At 35.2% G+C, this 21,517-nt stretch overlaps 1 protein-coding gene across 1 annotated transcript in view; it reads right to left on the bottom strand.

Moving 5' to 3' along the window:
• Positions 1–21,517, bottom strand: part of Kcnt2 (potassium sodium-activated channel subfamily T member 2) — a 351,264-nt gene that overhangs the window by 132,089 nt on the left and 197,658 nt on the right. Inside the window, exons 8-11 of the mRNA XM_050119976.1 lie at positions 14,260–14,440; positions 12,897–13,061; positions 11,087–11,223; positions 8,672–8,735 (exon numbers count right to left, since the gene is read on the bottom strand). Of these exons, the coding sequence (XP_049975933.1) occupies positions 8,672–8,735; positions 11,087–11,223; positions 12,897–13,061; positions 14,260–14,440 (547 nt within the window). The remainder of the gene's footprint in view (positions 1–8,671; positions 8,736–11,086; positions 11,224–12,896; positions 13,062–14,259; positions 14,441–21,517) is intronic.

Below are 21,517 nucleotides of genomic sequence, written 5' to 3'. Positions count from 1 at the left end.
AGGGATGGGAAGAACTTGGGTGAATGGGATGGTTGAGACAGAGGAAAGACAGATATGGGAGCACGGAAAAAGATATCTTAATTAAGGGAGCCATTTTGAGGTTGGCACAAGGCTTGGCTCATGAAGGGTTCCCAAGTGTCTACGTTGATATCTCCAGCTAGGACCCTGGACAGTGGAGGAGAGGGTGCCTGAATTGGCTTTGTCCTGTAGTTAGACTGATGACTATCTTGAATATTACCTTAGAATCTTCGTCTGGCGAAGGATGGAGATGGAGACAGAGACCCACATTGGAGCACTGGACTGAGCTCCCAAGGTCCAGTTGAAGAGAGTAAGAAGAGAGAATATGAGCAAGGAAGTCAGGACCACAAGGGGTTGGTCCACCCACTGAGACAGCGTGCCTGGGCTAATGGAAGCTCACCAAATCCAGCTGAACTGGGACTGAGTGAGCATGGGATCAAACTGGTCTCTCTGAATGTGGCTGACAATTGGGGAAGACTGAGAAGCCAATGATAATGGCACTGGGATTTGTCTCTACCGCATGTACTGCTTCCTAAACCTGGATGGAGGGGGGAGGGCCCTGGACTTCCCACAGGGCAGGGTACCCTCTCCTCTTTTAGGACTGGAGGATGAGGAGAGGGGAAGAGAGATTGTAAGAGTCAGAGGAGATGAAGGACACTAGGAGAATATGACCCACTGAATCAACTAAGCAAGGCACATATGGGCTTACAAAGACTGAAATAGTAGGCACAGGACCTTCACGGGCCTGCACTAGATCCTCTGCATAGATATTTTAGCTGTTAGCCTAGTTTTGCAGAACTACTAACTGTGGGAGTTGAAGAATTTCTGACTCCTGCCTGCTCTTGGACTCTTTTCCACATGATGGGTTCCTATTCCAGCTTCAGTGTGATGACTTCTGCCCTGTCTTGTTGTATTCTGTTTTATCATGGCTGGTTGTTTTCTCTCGGAAGACAGCTCTTTTGGAATGGAACAAGGAGGGAAAGCGTATACAGAGACAGGAGTGTGGGTGAGGAGTTTGGAAAAGTGCAGGGAGGAGAAACCTGTTGGGATAAACTGTATGTGAGAAAAATCTATTTTTACTAAATAAATCAAAACAACAACAAAAATATATGAAACCTTTCAAAATCCACTTTATGTTTTGTCTTCCTCAGAAATCCAAAGATTTCGCTGTTGGACTTCATATTTTTATCCTTGGAATTGATCCTACGCCTAAGGGAAGAGAAATATCCCACTCAATGTTAGCTGTTCAGTTCCTGTCTCCACTGTATAAAAGTAACCTGAATGGTATATTCACTACTGGAAACAAAGTAAAACTTCCATTCACTCCTTAAAGTCAGTTAAATAATACTATACATTTTCATTTTAGTGTTTTTTTTTCTGTAATTTTTCAACTTACTTCAAAGTATGCAAAGACATGGCCTAGGAAAGACTAATGAATATATACAGGATACAGAAAGAACTTCCCCAAAATTTTTGATGTGTTTCGCATATGTATGGGTAGTAAATTTGATTCAAATTATAGAACCTTATCATCCTTAATCAAATAGAAAACATAAACTTAGGTCAGAAGACACCATTGCTCCCAAGTTGCTGAGTATTTCAAAGAAACTTGACTGTGCTAGATGAACAGGGAAAATACAGTGATTCCAACAAGATCGGTTAAAGGGTGAAGAAAGTTGATTATTCTCTAAATAAAATAGAATATTACCACCAATGAAGTCAATATATTACAGCAAAATTAGGAAATCCCGATGGAAGCGTGCTTGATGCTCTGTGTGAACATACCACCCAAAGGAAACAATTTACTTAGACAACTGAAGTAAGTCTTGTAGACCAAATCCCTGTGTATTTATCATCTAGTCCTACAAAATTAATTGAGTCAGGTACAGTTCTTTCATAAAACTTAAAAGATGTGTTTATTAATTGTTGAAGAATTAATGAGCAGTGCTTTTCTACTGACCCTTGTACATATTCCCCAATTGCCAAAAGAGGATTGAAGGCTGAGGGAATTGTTGATGGGCCTCTCTATTGAACATAGTGCAGGATTCGCATCAGTGACTATGCCAGATGTTAAGATGTTTCCTAACAAGTAAAAAATAATATTATAAGTTGAGACAACATTTATTGTCAGGCAATAGGGTTAGATATAGTTAGATATACCTATGAATACATGTATACATAATATAGTTATATTAAAATGTATAAATTTATGGGATTATATGTTTTTAATAAGCTTCTTCTGGTTTAGCATTAGCCTTTCCCTGCTTTCCTGGGACAGAAAAATAGTTTTAAAAAGAGATGAATACAAATGCAAGTGCATTTGCCTTATCAAAGTAACCCAGGACCCTAAATATATTCCCTTCATATACCTTTTTTCTGAGGCCCCAAGCAATAATATAAGAAGTACCTATTGGTTTCCAAAGGATTAATTTACCACACCAAATCTACCAGGTCCTTACTACCCCGTCTTTTCGTGAAATTAAACAATGGAGATCATGTGGTATGCTACCTATTATACCAGGCCTTGCTTGACTTCCCTTACAATTTTGAATGGCGGTTGTAAATAAAACAAAATAATGCATCAAGTTTGAGGATGACAGTCCAATCTTAAAATGTGTGACCACAAATCTCCAATGGCCAAAAGACACTAAGGGAAATGCTCAACATCCTTAACCATCAGGGAAATGCAAATCTAAACAACTCTGTTATACCATTTTATACCTGTCAGTATGGCCAAGATCAAAAACAATGATGGCAACTTATGCTGGAAAGAATGTGGAGTAAGAGGAACACTTCCCCATTTCTGGTGGGAGTGCAAACTTGTACAGCCACTTTGGACATCAGTATGGTGATTTCTCAGAAAATTAGGAATGAATCTACCTCAAGATTCAGCAATACTACTCTTAGGCATATACCCAAAGGATGTGCAATTATACCAGAAAGAAATTTGCTCCACCATGCTCATAGAATTATTATTCATAATATCCAGAACCTGGAAATTACCTAGACGTCCTTCAATTTTGAAAGGAAAAAGAAAATCTGGTACTTTTACACAATGGAGTACTACTCAGCAGTGAAAGATGATGTCATATTGAAATTTGCATGCAAATGGATGAAACCAGAAAAAAAAAAAAACATATTGAGTGGGGTTACCCAGACCCAGAAAAACAAATATATGTGTTCAGACAAAAGTAGCTTTTTGAATGAAACAACAATAACAACAACAACAAACCAACCTGTGGTCCACAACCTCAGAGAACTTAGACAACAAAAAGACCCTAAGAGAGAAATATATGGATCTTCCTAGGAAGGAGAAAAATAAAAGATCTCCTGAGTAAATAAGGAGCATGGGGGATAGGTTTGGGGGTGGAAGGGGAGAGAGAGGAGGAAAGAATGGGAGTGGGGAAAATGTATAGCTCAATTAAAAACAATAAAATATAAAAAAATACATGGCCACATAAAAGTGTGCATATTGCTCCACTGCTGATTTATCTGCTGTCTTACTGGTCTCTTAAGGATTACATAAAGTTTGAATGAAAGGAACTCCTTTATCTCCTGCACTCAAGTGCCTATCATACGATCAATTTTGCCTAAAGGAAACTCACCTTATGTATTCTAATTAATAAAAAAAAACACTAAAGGAATACACATATGCACTTGAATAGATTCTATTTCTATAATGTCCATAAAATAAAGTAGCAGCTTCCTGTTTTCATTTGTCTTAGTTAGGTTTTTTATTGCTGTGAAGAAACACCTCGACATGGAAAGTCTTATGAAGGAAAATATTTAATTGAGGTGGTGGTTTAAAGTTCAGAGATTTAGTCCATTATCATTGTGGTGAGACATGGTGTCGTGCAAGCACACAGCACTGGAGAGATGGCTGAGAGTTCTACATCTTGTCCTAGCAACAGGAAATAGTCTGAGACATTGTGTGTAGCTTGAACATACATGATACCTCAAAATCCACCCCCAAAGTGACACACTTCCTCTCTTAAACAAGGGCTTATCTACTCCAGCAAAGGAACACCTCCTAATAATGCCACTCCGGGATCAGTCCATTTCCTTTGAAGCTATCACACTATTCTATTGTATATATTTAAAAAAAAAACTTTAACTTTAAAGCTCTAATACTGATGATTTTCTTGTTTCCTTATTTTTTAATTTTGACTGTATTAATAGATTTCTATTTCTTAATTATTTTTTTTCCTTTAAAAATGTTATCTACTGGCTTCCCATGACAGAAAAAGTATACCATTGTGTTCCCTTACCTGATCTCATGGTCACCTCCCTTGCTCCACATCTTTGAACTAGAGTTCACAATAAATTGAGATGTGATTACTATTGAGTTTTCATTCTGCTGGCAACTGCTCTTTGTAAGACAGGAAGGGCATCACAGTTCAGTTTCAATCAGCAATAGCTCATTTTCTTCTTGAGGCTGTACAGTACTTTATTCATTTGTTTCTTCAAATCATGAATGCAAGGTTTATTTCCTCTGTTTAGGCAGTTAAAGAAGCATACTCCAGACTTGGGTGGCTCATATATAAGAGAATTTTAAATTTTTCCTGTTCAGGAGGACATAGTCCATAACAAGATGCTAAACGCATGGATTTCACTGTTAGATCCCAAGCCTTGGCTGGCTCCTTACAAGGCTGCCCCATAGTACTGGTCCTTAATATCAAAAATCACAACCAGATGAGGAACTAGTTTAATGATTTTCCTTGAACTTTATTTCCTATTTTCAAGTCCTGGGTCTAAATATAAATCAACTATGGCATTGTGGGAGCCAGACCTTCAACTTTTAAATTTGAATAGGTCACATTCTGGGTGCACCATTTGTCAAGCAGAAATCTGTTTTCAGTATGTTCACCCACATCAGAGAACAGCAACTGACAGTTGTCCACAGGCAGCCCTCCATGTGCTGTGAGGTGACTCGGCAAATGCAAACTGTCTCATAGCTGTTGGTTCAAGACTGGCTTTGGGTATTGGAGATCTTTTCTTTGCTCTCACTTAGGTTTTGGAAACCACATCTTTTAGTATCTTCCCAAGAGTTGTACTCTGTTTGAAAACTAATCTGTTCAAAAATGAGTGACTTCCCTTTTATCTCCTTGGCTTTTCTTTTTAAGAAAAGAAAAATTCATATAGAATTCTATGTGGAAAAGATTTTTTTCAGAAATTTGAAAAGAAATGTATTTTTATTTCCATCTCCTTGAAGAACTGTGTGTGTCTGTGTGTGTGCATGTGCATGCATACATGTGTGTTTCTGTTTCTGTGTGTATACATATATATGTATGTATATATCCATATAAACATATATGTAGCCATATGTGTATAAATATATATATATATATAAACTTTAAATTCAATCTTTGTTTACTGGCATTTCCTTATATTATACTGGCATAAATGCAAGTGATTTTACCTTATCAAAGTAACCCAGTCAATTCAAATGCATGGAGAATTTGGTTTCTCCATAGTTAGTTTTAAATGTATTTTTTTCTGCTTCTCCTTCAGTTTCTTTGATTAGTATTCGTCATGCTAATTTTGTTCACTATATGCCCATCTACATCCAATGCAAATGTGGTTATTTCACAGCTATTATACTACAATAAGCAAGTCTTACACAGTGGACAGTTTCATCTCCCAAATTTGATTGAATTGAATTGTGTGTGACAGAAGAAGTTGGTTCTCAGTTCCCTTCTTTTTACTTAGTACGTTGTAGATATTATTTCATCCATTTAATCCTAGGTGAATAAAATGCTATGTTCTCATGACTTACTCTTGTTTTTGAGTTAGGCTTATTATGTAGTCTAGTTTTCTTCATATGTCTAGCGTTAAGTTTACCTTCTAGACTACTAACTGAATTTTCCTGTATTTACAGAGGCTTCTAGAGGATTCTGGAATGTTTTTTGATCAGTTGATTTGATTTGTTTTGTAGTTTATTATTCTTTTTTGATACAGACATTGAGCTCTCACATTACACTTAAGGAGTTTATTGAATATCAACATCTTCTGAATAGATATTGTAAAAATTATTTCTGCATCCATATTTATAGTAAGTTTCTTCTGCTTCCCCTGATTTCTCTTTTAGCTTTGGTATACATTTTGTGTTCATTCATTCTCTTTTTCTTTATTATTATTCTTGGCCGTTCTCTAAAATATCCACTTACTCTGACTCCTATGAACTGAATATATATATATAAAGAAAAGTATTTAAAATAGAAAAATTCAAAGAAAAAAATGGTAGTACAGTAGTATTACATATGTTTCACTATAGCATGATCACATATTGCCCCAGGGATTTCTATATTTGTATATTCATATGAACATGTGAATGCACACTCTTGTGTGCACACAAGAACATACAAACACGCACACACACACACACACACCAGCATATATAGCATTTTCCTTTATGATGAACCACTTCCCCAAAATATGTTTATATAAAGAAGCATATAAAATACATCAAACAATTAGTGCTCAATCCACTAAGATGAAGCGTGTACCTAGGTCACCCAGATTTACTTACTAGCCTTGAAAATTGCCTAAATACCATACCTTTTCTCCCTGAGTTCAGAAAGTATCCAGCAAGGCAAAGGTGGAGAGATACAGGGAATTTGCTTCTTTCTTTGACTTTGAACAAGTCCTACATACATTTCTAGTTTAAGCAATAACTGGCCCCTTTTTTTCTGAGACCTTAGAGGTCCCCTTGACAACAGCAGGAACTTGTGATGCATTTCCTCTATAAACATAAACTTTAACTTCCTCTAGATGAGCCAGTTGCCACTCATCTACTTGCTTTAGAACTTCCAGAATTCTACTACTGTTGCCTCGTTTACTTAACTTTTAGTCCTTATGGGTACTTTTATTAACTTCTTGCCAATTTTCTTCAATCAGAAAGTAATGGATTACAAATATTTCAATTAAAGGTTCCTAAATTCATGTTGTAAAGTTAACTCTAGAAAATACTATACATTATTTGCATATATATGTCTCTGCTCCTTAATGAGAGAGTATAAGATCTGTAAAATTAAAAATCCATATGAACAAAACTGTCAGCTATGTGTGAAACGATAATACCCACATACAATTATGTTCAAATTCCCTACTGTATCAGATCTGGTTGGAGTACTTTTATGCCCAACTATATAGGGAATCTCAAATTGAAATTACATAAAGTAATGAAAATCTAGACTAAAATAATTTACATGATAACGGAGAGGAGTGAAGACATTTAAAATTTTTACTTTAGTTTGTGTGTCTGTGTGTGTGAGGCAAATGTGGAGAAGTTACCACAGAACTCAGAACAGGGGAGTGTCAGGCCTCCTGCAGCTGCTAGTCAATGATAAAGTCTCTGGGAGGTGAAGCCAGCTCATTTGTAAGAGCAGTGCATGCAGTTAACAACTGATCATCTCCACAGCCCCGACTTTTTAAAACATATGTAAAAGAACTATTTGAGATATTATCTGACCTTGTGCTTGTGTGATGTCTGATGATTAGTTCCAGGATAGCTATGACAAAATCCCAGAAAGTCAGATAATCCTCAGAAATCTATTTTCCCACAGACCTAGATGCTAGAGACTGAACTCAAGGTGGTGACAATTTGGCTCTTTCCAGAGCTGTGAGGGGAGATCTTATGCCAAGTGCATGTCGTTGGCTCTTCTGACAACTTTCATGTTTATATGAAACCCTTCATGTATGCACCTTCCTTACATTTTTCTTCTTGTATAGGACACCATTGTTTTTAAGACTCACATTAGAGACTCACAAAAAGTGACTCTATTTCCACATTAAACTATTGTCAATACCTTGTCTCTAGATAAATTCAAATCTTGAGCCACTAAAAGTAAGGTTTCTAGCATTTGAATTTGGTGAAAATAGAATCACTTCATAGGAACCATCTTCTCATGACTAGTGAGAAAGCTTTTTTAAATTACAAACCTGTGAGCAAGAAGTTCATATATAAAGCCAATCATATTACCATTTATTAATCCAAGTTTATACAAAACCAAGTGCAGTTAAACTATCTCTTCGAAAACTATAATCATAAGCCGGTAATTTATTTAAGTTAGTTTGATTTAAAGTAGCCTGGACTTAAAAAAATACATCACAGAAATTCTACTAAGTCAAGTTACCAAACTGATTCCTGCATATCTTTTTAAACAATGAACATTTCCAGTCCCCACTTTAAATAACTTGAAAAGAGTTTTCAAAGCAACATATAGTGTTAAAGAAATTCTCCAATTAATCTCATTATACTTGAGTCATCTGTTTTCATTTGGTGTTAGGGAGGGTTAGGTCATCCTAACAAAGCTCTATCTTGTAGGACATATTTAGCTAAAGGATTACTAGAAAGTAGGTAAAAGATTAATAAGAGTTTTGTTGACACAATGGACAATGTTTTTAATGTTAAAATAATTATAGCTAACAAATAATTGCTTAACTTTGGTGAAAATTTAAAGTTACAAAGTTTCATTATGCTAGTTTTTGCTTTCTTTTGTTGCTGTTGTTTTGTTTTCATTTGCTAGATTTTTTGATTTCCCTGTTTTTTTTTTTTTTTGTTTTGTTTTGTTTTGTTTTGTTTCAACTCATACTAAGCAAAAACCTTGCATGGTGAAAACCAAAGTTTACTGAGGGGGTTTCATTGACTTACAGATGATGTCCTGTCCACTTCACAGCGGCTGCTCAGAATGAAACAGGCCTCCGCATTGTCCATCCTAAACACAGACAGGAAACAGAGTAACCACACCGAAATGCTGCTGGAGTGGCTGTGTCATTGCCTGGTCCACAGCTATCTGTGTGTCCTGACACTTAAAGGACAGTCGGATATCTGGTCAACCCTGACTACCTTTCTGAAAATAACAAATGGCATAATCATAGAGCTCTTGATTTTATTGCAGAAAAAGAAGTTGAAATTAGCTATTATAGTTTTATTAATATGTTTTGCTCATATTAGGAACACTGCTGATCTTTATTATATGGCTAACCTAACTGAACTATAACTACTCAGTTAGAGAGAGGGAACAGATATGTGTAGTGGTTTTAAATCAAACTCCACTGTATGTTTATGCTTCCAGGAGACTGTCCAGCCTCTTGTTTCAAACTCTATTTCCTCATGCTAATGCTTTTCAATTCTCAAAATTAGTAACTAAAAAAATATGTTTTAGTTCTTCATAACTTGTGGTTTTAAAACATGAGAATGGTTGCTTTTCAAATTAGTAATGATTTATCTTTCTGGTACACTGTGATAAAGTTAGATTTTTCAAAAAAAAATATGTTCTCACTAGAGAAGAAAGATAAAAAGCCCAGGAAACTGACCCAAACAAAACAATTCTGAAGAAAACATTGAGGCATGATTGCTAAATAACACTGGTGTTGGACAAATTCTCTAAGCGTTATTTTCTGTAAAGCAGTGAAGTCAAGAAACTGACCTTCGGGACTTGTTTGGAGACTCCTACTCCTTGTTCCTTGCATGGGGAATTATGCTGAAGAATGTATTAGTTATCATTAAGTCCCAAATATTTTATATAACATTAGGATTAGGAATGTCCATACAGCAAATAGTCTGTCACCCTAAGAGATGTCTTTCTAAGCCCACCTCTTGGAACAGTGCTAGGTGGTCAACAGTCCCTTGTCACCCCTTTTTTTTCGCCATTTATCTATTTACAATTTACATGGAGGGTTTTCTTTAAAGTGACCCTTTTTGTAGAAAATCATTTTAATATGAGTACTGCCACGTAAAATTTATCAGAGATAACTACAGCTAAAACAAACAGCTTGGATTAAATTCCCAGAATAAAATGCTTCTACTACATGCATACATATCAATACACAGTGGAAAAGCTATGTGAAGAACTTAATTGATAGTAATCTAAGGAGATTGATGTATATAGATAAAAGAATATAGAGCTTTAGAGGATGCAAATGTGGCAACTTCTAATAATTATATAGATATCAATTAAGAAAGTGTTAAAGCTCAAATTCACACAAGAGTTTAGTAATATCTGACTGTTTATAGAACTGTCACCTATAGTATTTAATGGAGATAAACTCTAAAACAAAATATATAATATTAAGTTTCTTTAGTTTCCCAATATTTACCATTCGTTATTTTGTGGAAGTTTCTCTTCACTGTTTTTTTTTTTAATTAAATCATTAAATAAAACAAAATTCAGCTAAATTTATTTTCCTCATGATAGATCAAAAGTACTTTCAGAATTCACAACTACTCAGTACCTAAGCATGACTTGGGACATTAGGTGAACCCTGGAAGGCAAAAATCTTAGGTTATCAATTGTGATGAGGAAACCATCACATTTAAAACAGTAGATGAAAGCATCCAAGGAGAAACATGAACATACACTTGAATCCTTAACAGCAGAGGTTAGCAAAGCTCTGCTTGCTAGAGATTTCTCCTGGTATTAAAGCTAAGAAAATTGTTTGTGCTAGCCTCAATCCCCTAGTGGGCTAAGGCCCCCCAGTCTATTCCCTCAGTTTCCCATAACAAATGGTTAGACCATGGCACCTTTTAAGCCCAGATGACAGGCATATAGAGAATATGAGGGCAACTCCACAGGATGTCTCAGGATCCTGCTTCCTCCCGCTCTGAGGACTTTTCAGACTTTAACCTCAGCAAGATAAAATGTGCTGCTGAGAACCTGCTGCAACCTTTTAAAAATTCAAACACTGGCTCATGCTCTGATATCTCACCTAATATTTAGGCAAAATATTTTATTTATAAAACAAAAGCCAAATTGTGAAATTTGGAGACTTTAATAATGGGAAGTCTCAAGACCTCTTATCTATCTCTGACAGCAATCATTATTCTATCATGGCGACTTCTCATTGCATGATATAACTGTGTTATCATAGACATCTGACTTCAAACAAAAGGAGGAAAAGGCCTATATTTCTAGTAGTATTATTATATGTTCTATAATCAGCAGAACTGAGCTCAATTTTAAATTTAAATATGTGTGAAATGTATCTTACAAAAATTATAAGAGAAAAGTCATCAGAGGACTGAAAATTAAAATATTAGAGATAGAATGTGGGTGGCAATGCCTACTTTGCTCTCAGGAGGTCCTGATCTTTAAGGGCTGAGCCTTGAAGGTAGATCACTCGTTGTGACCACATTGGAATCTGTAGCACCCTCCGAACTTGCACATCCATCTCCGTAGGACACAATATCACCACGTAATAATCCTGTTCAAGGAAGAGTGGGTAATGTCATGAACATGAGCATGCTTTATTTTATCCTACAGAGGTACACAACATACTTAAAGAAGTTTCCTTTAATTATGATCAAATTAAAATGAACTTCTGCTAATAAAAAAGTTAACATCTAAATTCAGAGAAATTAAATAAGATTGCACTTGATAAACATAAAGTGATAAATGCAAACAATCAATCAGCATGAGCTATTTTAGTTTATCAGTAGCACAAAGAAAGGCAGTCAAGGAGTAGATGCCACCCACGCCTTTAGTTTAGGTTCCACTGCAAAGTGAGTGTAAAATACATACTGAATGAGAGAGAGAAAGGTTTATGAGTCCATTTATACTTCAAGTTATTCCTTTTAGACTAAAATTTATTATTGTCATCTAACTAATATTATGTTATGAACTGGAAATTTGGAAAATTTCTAACGAATATTATATAGTTGGGAGCTTGTAGTTATATTGAAAACAATAAATGATAAGATTGATTTTAGGTCAAAATATTTTAAAGTGTATCATCATTTAGAGGTCCAGAAAATGCATTTGAAATGTAAAATGACTTAAGAGTAGTCTACAAGAATTTGGCTTCTCTGGAAACCCTTCCATATGAGGTTAACTTAAAATGTATGTATAGCAAAATGGTTAGTATTTAGAATATCTATATTGTTATTAGAGTTAATTATTGTGAGAGCATTAGCTGATTAGAGCATATTAATACACATATACATAAAATATTTATAAAGAAAATTAAAGTTTATGTAAAAGTTTAAAAGCATAATATAGACTAAAAGTGGTAAATAAAAATACTATGCATTTTAAATATCACTTATGAATTATATTTATATTCAGAATTGTTCAGGATTTTACGCACACAAATTCTATCAGAACAAACAAAACAAGCAACTATTTTTTTCTTTGAAATGAAATAATTGCACTGAAAAAATAAATACCCAAATCTACTTTGTCTCATTAGTACTCAGTCACACTCCAGAAAATGAATACTCAAAAGGAAAATTTCAGACACTGGCGAGATGGCTTGGCAAGTAAGAGATCTGGATGCCTTTAACAAAGGACATGAATTGGTTCCCAGAACCAACACTGAAGAGTTCACAATAGTCTACAACACCACCTTCAGGGATCTGACACAATATTTTAGCTTCTACAGCCACCCCCCCACACACACACAGATGCATAGGCATACACAAACCCACATATGCATAGACACTCAAGTACACGCATACACATTAAAAATTAAAAACTTACAAAAAGGATCTGCCATACTCTCACATTCCTATCAGCAGTATTTCTTATAACTACACTTTTCAGGATTGTCTTTTCATTGCCTTTTATATTTCATGTTAAAACTCACTGCTTCATATAACTATCATTTATGCTTTACCCAAGAGAGGAAACAACAATCCTTTAAGTCAAACAAGATCTTTCTTTCTAGCAATAACAAGTCCCGTGTGTCTCTTAGCACACATACAAGGCTGTTTATTCCTCCAGCACTTTTTCTAAGTGCCTCATTATATTTATAGTCTTTCATTTGCCTTTTTAAAATGTGGGTATATAAATAAAACTTTGCCAGAATACAGGATACACTATTGATTAATGTGCTATTAAGTATGATTCAGTGTTGTACATAATATAGTTTAAATTTACCTGCAGTCTTGGATGTGCATAGAATTCATTTAGAAAATCCATCAGTAAGTCTATCTTCAGTGAGCTGACACACAGGACAACATGCTTCTCGGTCTGAGCTCTGTGACGGCTATAGTTGCCACCCGATTTTTGTCTCTCCATCCACAAATAGGCCAATTGTTCAAACTGTAATGAATTTCCCACATGTGAATGAAAATCATCCCACATGAAAGTGAAAGTCGAGTGCAGTGCCTCCCACCTTTTATCAAGTACATGGCACTTCTTGCTCTGGAAATACTTGAGGTTCCTGAGAATGATCAGCATCCCATAACAACAGATTGAGCACATGATTTCCCCAGAGATTACAAATGAGGACCACAGGCTTCAGATATCCAATGAAACATGTTAGAGAGATTTCACTATTATACCATATCAGAGCTAGTCCAAGTTCATGTTCAGGGAAGTATGATGTAATATGCCATTCACTGCGTGAAAGGGGACAGCTCTGCCAACTTTGCTCCAAATTCTTCTGCCTCATTATTCTCATATCATGCAAGGGGAGAAAGCTGCATTGACACACGCAATGCCCCATGCTATCTATGAAGTAATGAGGGCTGTAGACGAATGTCAGGGAGTCAGACATGGCAGTATAAACAGTTTCAGGTTGTTTAATGAGAATGAAAGTTTATTTTTAATTTGTCACATTGTGTTCTTGATTTGTTCACTTATGGGCAATCAGTGCTCATTAGAACAAAGAATTAGAGATTGATCATTGTTTATATCTCTGCCCTTTGCAAACCACCTAGTACCCAAAATGCTTCATAATGTACAAACACAATGCCCAGAGTTTGCGTTAGTTAGATAAACATGAGAAACTAACTTTTTGCTTTTGTTTTGTTTTGTTTTTCCAAGACAAGTTTTCTCTGTATAGTTGTGGCTGTCCTGGACATTAACTGTAGACCAGGTTGGCCTGGAACTCTGAAATATGCCTGCCTCTGCCTCCCGAGTGCTGGAATTAACAGCCTGCCCTACTTTTGCCCAGTGAAAAATTAACATTTTTACCCACTCAACTTTATGTCTCTTTATTTCTTCATTTTCCAAATTTAATTCCTTAGTCTAACATTCTATAATTTAAAATTATATTACAATAGGTAATATGAGATAACCTATATTTAAAAGAAAACATATTCAACAATCAAACCAAAATGGGAGCAAATTACTTGTGATTTGGGAAAAAAATATGTAATAAAATTTAGAAAGACATTTCATAAAAATATAAATATTCATGAAACTGTTAATAACATGTCTTATAATATTAGTGTGAAATAAACAATCAGGTGTTCTTCTATTACTAGAGAAATTGAGCAACAAGGTTCTGGTTTACCTGTATGGGGAGTACCACAAGAGCAACGCAGATCATAGCAACAACAAAAAGCTTGGAGGACCATGTTTCAGGAGTGACATCCCCAAAGCCCACAGTAGAAAATGTCACAATGCAGAAATAAAGGGAGTCAAAGAGATTGAGTTTCTTGCCAATTCTTTCCAGATGCTGAATTCCACAAATGCTAAAAAAGCAGATATGAATTACTATTGACACTCAAATATTGGACACATTATTTTTTATTGTTCTTTGAAAACCAAAATACATTTCATAAATAACAGCAAAAATCTTTTATTGTTAACTTTGGAAAAATAAATGTTTTTAATGTATTGTGAGCATCCACAGAAAACTGTTAACAATAATCAAATCATAGTTTTATATTTTTTACTGACTATTGGAACAATACTGAGAGGGGTGGACTTTTAAGAAGAATTGAAATCCCACCTCATAAAATGGATTGTTGTCATTGTGGGAAGATCTTTGCTGTTGAGGGCATGGTATACCCTGTTGTATATAATATTTCTCTTTTCAAACAAACTTATGTTATGCTCTCAGCTTTTTGTGATGAAATGAGAAGAGCCCAGGCAATTTTTAGCATTTTTATGATTGATTTACCAGATTCTAGTACTATGATTCAACAAATTTTTGTTCTGCTCATTATAAATAATTCAAACAAATATTTTGCTATACAGTTACAAACCAAACTAATACTCAAGTATTTTTCAAATTGCAACCTATAGTATAAGATAAACTTCTACAGAAAGCAATTGATTGATAGGTAAAATATCCAGCACAGAAACTCTTAAAGATTTCCACAAATAAGAATTACTAATGTCACATTAGATATAGCACCATTGCTTAATTATAAAATAAACAATAAAAGACTATGAGTAATTAATATATTGTAATGCTGAGGAGTAATAATAAATTTGCAACATGAAACTCACTATACAACTAGAATAACTTGAAAAAGGATATTCAAAGTCATATATCAGTACTAAAATTTGGGTACTTAGTGAATGGAAAATCATTAGAGTTGTATCCTCAGACATAGGGTAGTCAGTCTTATAAAAGCATTGATGCTAAGCACATCAATCTACTCATTCTACATTCTGCCATGTGATGATGTAGCAAGAAGACACTGTCTTAGAATTAGAGCTAAGGACCTCACCAGACACTAATTGGGCCAGAACTTAATGTGTAACATCTTCTCATTTGAATCTGTTAGAAACAAAATTTATGTAACTTATGAATTATTCATTTGCCTGTGTTTTTATGGAAACAGACCAACAAAAGATATCAAAACTGAGAATGGATTTTTTTGGCTCAGTGAATGCCTATACATGATGATTCAGCTTTGGGAATGGAAAATCGAAAGAGGCTGGGAAACTAGAAACATGAAGACAAGGACTGTATAATATTGAATGTGTTGATAAGGACAATTTTCTCAGGGTTCAGGAAAACAGGATTGTAGCAGAAGATTGCAGAGGGAATCAGTAGAATGTGGGATGAACAATATATATTGAAGATGATCCTGATGAGTTGGAAATAAGAAATGAATGTTTTATTTGGCAAGAAGAGGACAAGCTGTACTTTGAACACAGCAGCAAACTTGACTGCGTTAAGTCCATGACTTTAGGAAAGTCAAAATTTCAGAGTGATAAACTTCAATCATGGGGAGCACACATCTATAATTCAAGTATTTTGGGTGTTTCATGGCTCTCCTGATTGTATGTTATAATCACAAAAGAGTAAATTGGTTTAAAGATAAAATTTGTAGGAAATTCTATCTTTAGGTGGAATAAAGGGAAGCAGCATGACCTAACTTGGAAGAGCCTCATCCCGTCAGATTGTGAAGAATCAAAATGGTTCTCATGAGAAAATACTGATGCAGAGGATAAATATGAAACAGGAAACCAGATGCTATTCATTTGCACAATAGAAGAAGGAGCTTGAAGTCATTCACGAGATCTTTGAAATTATCATGACTACCATCAGTTGAGAATAACGTGGCCTGGAATTTTATAGTTGTTTCAAGTGAGAAAGCCAAAGCACGCACAGAATTTCTAGGTTTTATGTCTAGAGGAGCCTTAGCTCTTAGATCCTTGTATTGTGGCACAAAGCTCTTGAGTCACTTCCTGTGGGTCCAAGTATAACACTACACAAGAAAGTGTGCTTCACAAGATTCCTCCAGAGGACACAGAAAATAAATTTCAGTGGTTATATCATTGGAAAAAGCCAACAGCTGTTCAGAGTACATAGTGCCCTGGAAGAACTATTTCATCTAGTTTCCTTCTGCCCAGACTGAAGAGCCTTAGTATTGGGATTATGGCACAACAAAGCACCAGTATGATAATGTCTACTAAAGACTTGAGGGGAGAAACTCGCTCAGACAACTCAACTAGAACGGCAACAATCATGAACACCTTGGAGAGTTAATGCTCGCAAACTCTACTGGGAAATTTCCTGTGCCCAGAAAAGCCAACTAGGTCAAACTTCCCAAGGCCTTAAGAACTAACCCTTGCTCTGTGTATCTATAACTTTCGACTTGGAGTTATAGGAAATTATCTTCAGGTCCAAGGATTTCCTGTTGTTTGACTGAGCAGCTTGTAAACTTATCTGTTGATAGATTAAGACTTTTGAACTGCTCTTGTAATGAAATGCATTTGATTGTATTCTTAACTGTTGTTATTTGAGGGAAAAAATATAAATTGGAATGTGCCCTCTCAAAAATTCAGGTTGAAACCTAGTGCAATGGTATTAAGCCACAAAACCTTTAGACAGGTAGCCCTGAGCACAGACATTGTGCATGGGAACAGTGGCTTTTTAAATATCAGAGACAATTAGCTAGTCTTCCTCACACATCACACCATGTGAGAATATAGCAACAAATCTTAGAAGTGGAGAGAACCCATTCATCATACATTGATTCTGTGGGTGCTTGACAAGGAATACTCAAGCACTGAGAACCAAGATATAAAATCTTGCAAATTACCCACTCTGAAGCACTATGTATAATAGCGCAAGTATAGTAGTATGATTAAAAGTGCCATTCAGGAAGGAAAGAGAGAGAAGAATTGGTGGGGAGGAAGAACAGAGGGAGGGAGGAAACAGATGAAGCAAAAAGAGGAATGAAATACTGATTGATGTTACAAGTGTGAACTGAAACAAGCAGAATGAAAGAGTGTCAGATGGAAAGAGCACTCACGAGTCTGTTTCTGGGCAATCTCCAGAGAAGAGACAGAAAGCAGATGAGTGGCTGCCTTGACTGAGAGAGGGGAACAAAGATGGAAATACTCTAAAAGTAGATTGTGGTGTTTGCTAGAAAGCTCAGTAAATATGTTAAAATATGATTGGATTTTCACTTAAGATGAATGAATTTGATGATGTGCAAATTATGTTTCTGAAATCTGTTAAAACTCAGTGTATACTTTTGGACAATCACTACAGCTTCTGGGTGTGAGTAGATAATTTATTTCTGAGAACCATGAAGAAATAAAGCAATGATTAAAAGTGAAATTAAAGATATTCACTTTATAGAACTTTAAAGATAATCTTTGTCTAAGTCTCATGCCATACTTATTTATCCAGTTTTATTTTAAAAAAATATTTTGTGTAGCATTAAATCAAAACTGTAGATTAACAGAGCAGGTTTACGGGTTGAGAATTAAAAAAAAAACACAATGATTTACAGAACACTGGAAAACTAACCTTTATTTACTTTACCTATTTCTGCAGACAAGTGATTATTTCTATGTCATATCTCTAAATTGATTCAGAAAATTTGTTTATGAACATTGGGTCACAAAGGCATCCTACTCAGTAAAATGATTCCTATCAATTTATTTATCTGGTTTCAAATATGCAATCTTACCAGTGTAATTAACTTGTCATATGTAGTTTCACACAACTATCAAGAAGGAATAGACATTATCAGTAGATGTTCCTTATTCATAATGATATATTCTTTAGAATGTGAATATTTATATATAATTTAAAATAGTATCTAATCCTTATGTACTTATTTATTGTATATGCAAAGTTGTGTGTATATGCATGTGTGTGTGAGTCACAGTATAGCTTACAGGACTCAGCTCTCTCCTTCTACCGTGTTAGTTGCAGGAAATAAACTATGGCTGTCAGGCTTGGTAGCAAGCATTTTTACCTACTAAGCCACCCCGAGGGCCCTAAATACAACCTTTGTTCATCATATAAAATGGCATTTGTTTTGTTGTTGTTGTTGTGTTGTTGTGTAGCAATCCTTAACTAGCTCTTGTACAACAGGCTAGCCTCAAGCTCACAAAGATATGCCAGCCTCTGCTTCCCAAGTGCTGGGATTAATGGTGTGTGCCACCACTGCCCAGCTTAAATTAGAATATTTTAAAAGTTGAATTAATCAACGTACTTTAAGGATTCAACTGTTATTTGAGAATGCTGTATTTATACATTAAATCTGATCTATGATGACAGATAAAATAACCATTTCCTAAGGCAAATGTAAATTATCTAGTTCTATATTATAAAATATCACAACTTTGTTTTAAAATTATGTACAACAGTAGTTTGTATATAATTTGATGTTAGGTTTCAAATGGCCACTGAAATCTCACTGATCATAATCCTTTCTCAGGTCTGGGGTATCCTGGGCCTTAACAGAACTTGTCACTTCTTTTCTGAAACCCAGGCTCACCATCACATAGAGAAGTTGGGAACATCTATTTTAAACCATGAGCCCTAGAATTAAAACTTTGAATGTCAGACCATCTTACCTGTGTGTGACTAAAGGTGGAACAGAAATAATCTTGATTTAGAGTAATCCCAGCTGTCTGTAATGTGTCTACAAGGCTGGGCTATCAATTGTCCATTATTTGGTAGGGAGGGAGGGAACTAAGCCATCCTTGTTGAGCTACTTATAGAGTTGGGGAAATACATTGTGCTTACTTGTATGCCCACTTATGAACAAGTCAGGATCCAGTGGAAAGTTATAAACCCATAGAAGAGCATGACTAAACTCAAGGGGCCTCAAATANAACTGCATGCTCATCTTTGTTTGAGAATCTCCGTCTGCCAGCTCTTTCGTTTACCGTTGTCTGTTTTCAGTGATTAATGGGGACAGACGAGTGGCTCGGCTCCTGTGTGTGTGGGCTTTCTAACCCACCTGGCAGTCCGTATATATTGAGACACTGCCCTACCTTTCTGGGTCTAGCACCCACATTCAAGGATTGAGTTTGTGGGTAAACACAGCTGCTATCCACCACGGAGAAAAGAAAAATAAACGCACAGCTCCAAATGTGGTGTTCCAATTAGTATCTCTGATGAACTCTTTGATTAATAATCCTGATGAATTCCACTTCTATTTCATGTTTCCATTGTCTGTATCTTAAGCTTTGTCTTGTGTTCCTTTCTTTGTTATAGATTTAAATCTATCTTGTTTATACATTGCCGTTGTTTGGTAGTCACACACACACACACAAACACACACACACACGTTTAATATTATGGGCTTGGGACAGGAAGGGAGACAAAACAGAAACCTTAAAAAAAACTTAAGACTTTTCAATTTTTAGTCACATAAGTTACTTAAATGTATGTATTAAAATTCATAGTTATCACTTCTCAGCCTTGTGGCTAAGATCAAATATAAAATTCATAGCTAACTTTACATAACAAAATTGTTCATACTATTAGCTTGCAGAAAGATAGCCAAAATATTCGTAACTTCAAGATTTAAATGACCATGCATCTTCAATAGAGTCTTTTTCCAACACTTTGGACCTCAGGAAATGAAAAACCATTAAGTATGTGTGTGTGTGTATTATGTGTATATTATGTATATCTATACACACACATATATGTGTGAAAGGTGATATATAGGTTAATAAGGATGTTGGAAAGATGAGAGCTGGCTAGGGTGGCAGTATGTAAAATGGAAATTAAAGGTATGAAATTGTCAAAGAACATATTCAATAAAAGTTTTCTTTAAAAATCACAAAGATCATAAAAGTAATGTGGAAATGGCACATATATTTAATGCCTGATTACAGCTTCAGTGTCACATATATCTCAACCTCATTAAATAGTTGTAATGGGTGTACGTATTTTTATAGATTGAGAACACCTTAATTAAGTATAAATCAGTTTCTTACAATACTCTATAAATCTACCCGTATTTGCAAATATTTAACTGTCATCATTTGAGATATCCACAAGGAAATATGTCTTTACTGACAAATGAGTTTTTCTAATTTATATATTTTTTAATTAAAAATAATTAAGTAATTCTGGGAATATTAATTCATGCTAGTAATTTCAACAGGTGGAAGGTGAAGCCAAGAGGAAAAGGACTTTAAGGTCATTCTCAACTATAGTGAGTTTGCAGCAAGGCTGGGCCACATAATACCTTGTTTAAAGAATAAAAGACAAGCATGTATATGAATATTTATTTATATATGTATGTATACAAACCTATATTAACACTACAAACAAAATTTTATATTGAACTTATGAATTTCAGATATATCTGTATATATACTTCACAATAAATAAAATTTTGTGAATATGAAAATTACCTGAATTAACTTTTATATATATCATATCATAATTTATTCCTAAATTGTATAAAGAAAACCAAATGAATAAAAATGGGACATGAATTATTTTAAGTACCAGGTGAATTTAGCAAATCACTGAAATAGTTTACAAATATTTGAGTGATTGAATAAATTATTTACTAAAACAAATGTTGGCCTTCAGTACCATGTTTTTCCTTAGTAGTGAATACTACAGTACTGAACTGAATCAATCACTCAGGCCAACAAATACATAAAAGTAAGGAAAATGTTTACTTAAAATTTTATAGAAAAAAGTAACTACAATAACAATGATTCTATAAAAGGTATCCCTGCTGTAGTTGATAATCTATGCTCTACTGTCACTCTTTTTTTCCCCAAAAATATGTTGTCAGCTGTTGATGGGGAAGCTTTGTTAACCAATTATCTTCAAGAGGTGGGACCAAGTTAGGGTGTGGCTTCCTGGGATCTGGAGAAAAACAGGCACACATGCCAGGTGCTCTCTCTGTCTCTCTCTGTCTCTCTCTCTCTCTCTCTGTCTCTCTCTCTCTTTCTGTCTCTGTCTCTGTCTCTCTGTCTCTCTGTCTCTCTCTCTCTCTCTCTCTCTCTCTCTCTCTCCTCTCTCTCTCTCTCTCTCTGTCTCTGTCTCTGTCTCTGTCTCTCTCTCTGTCTCTCTCTCTCTCTCCCTTCCT

This window comes from Alexandromys fortis, unplaced genomic scaffold (genome assembly GCF_014885135.2).
Source record: "Alexandromys fortis isolate MF-2015 unplaced genomic scaffold, M_Fortis_MF-2015_v1.1 scaffold_142, whole genome shotgun sequence".
Taxonomy (NCBI): Eukaryota; Metazoa; Chordata; class Mammalia; order Rodentia; family Cricetidae; genus Alexandromys; species Alexandromys fortis.
The sequence above is the reverse complement of the archived record's forward strand: the minus strand, read 5'-3'. Positions and strand labels throughout refer to the sequence as shown.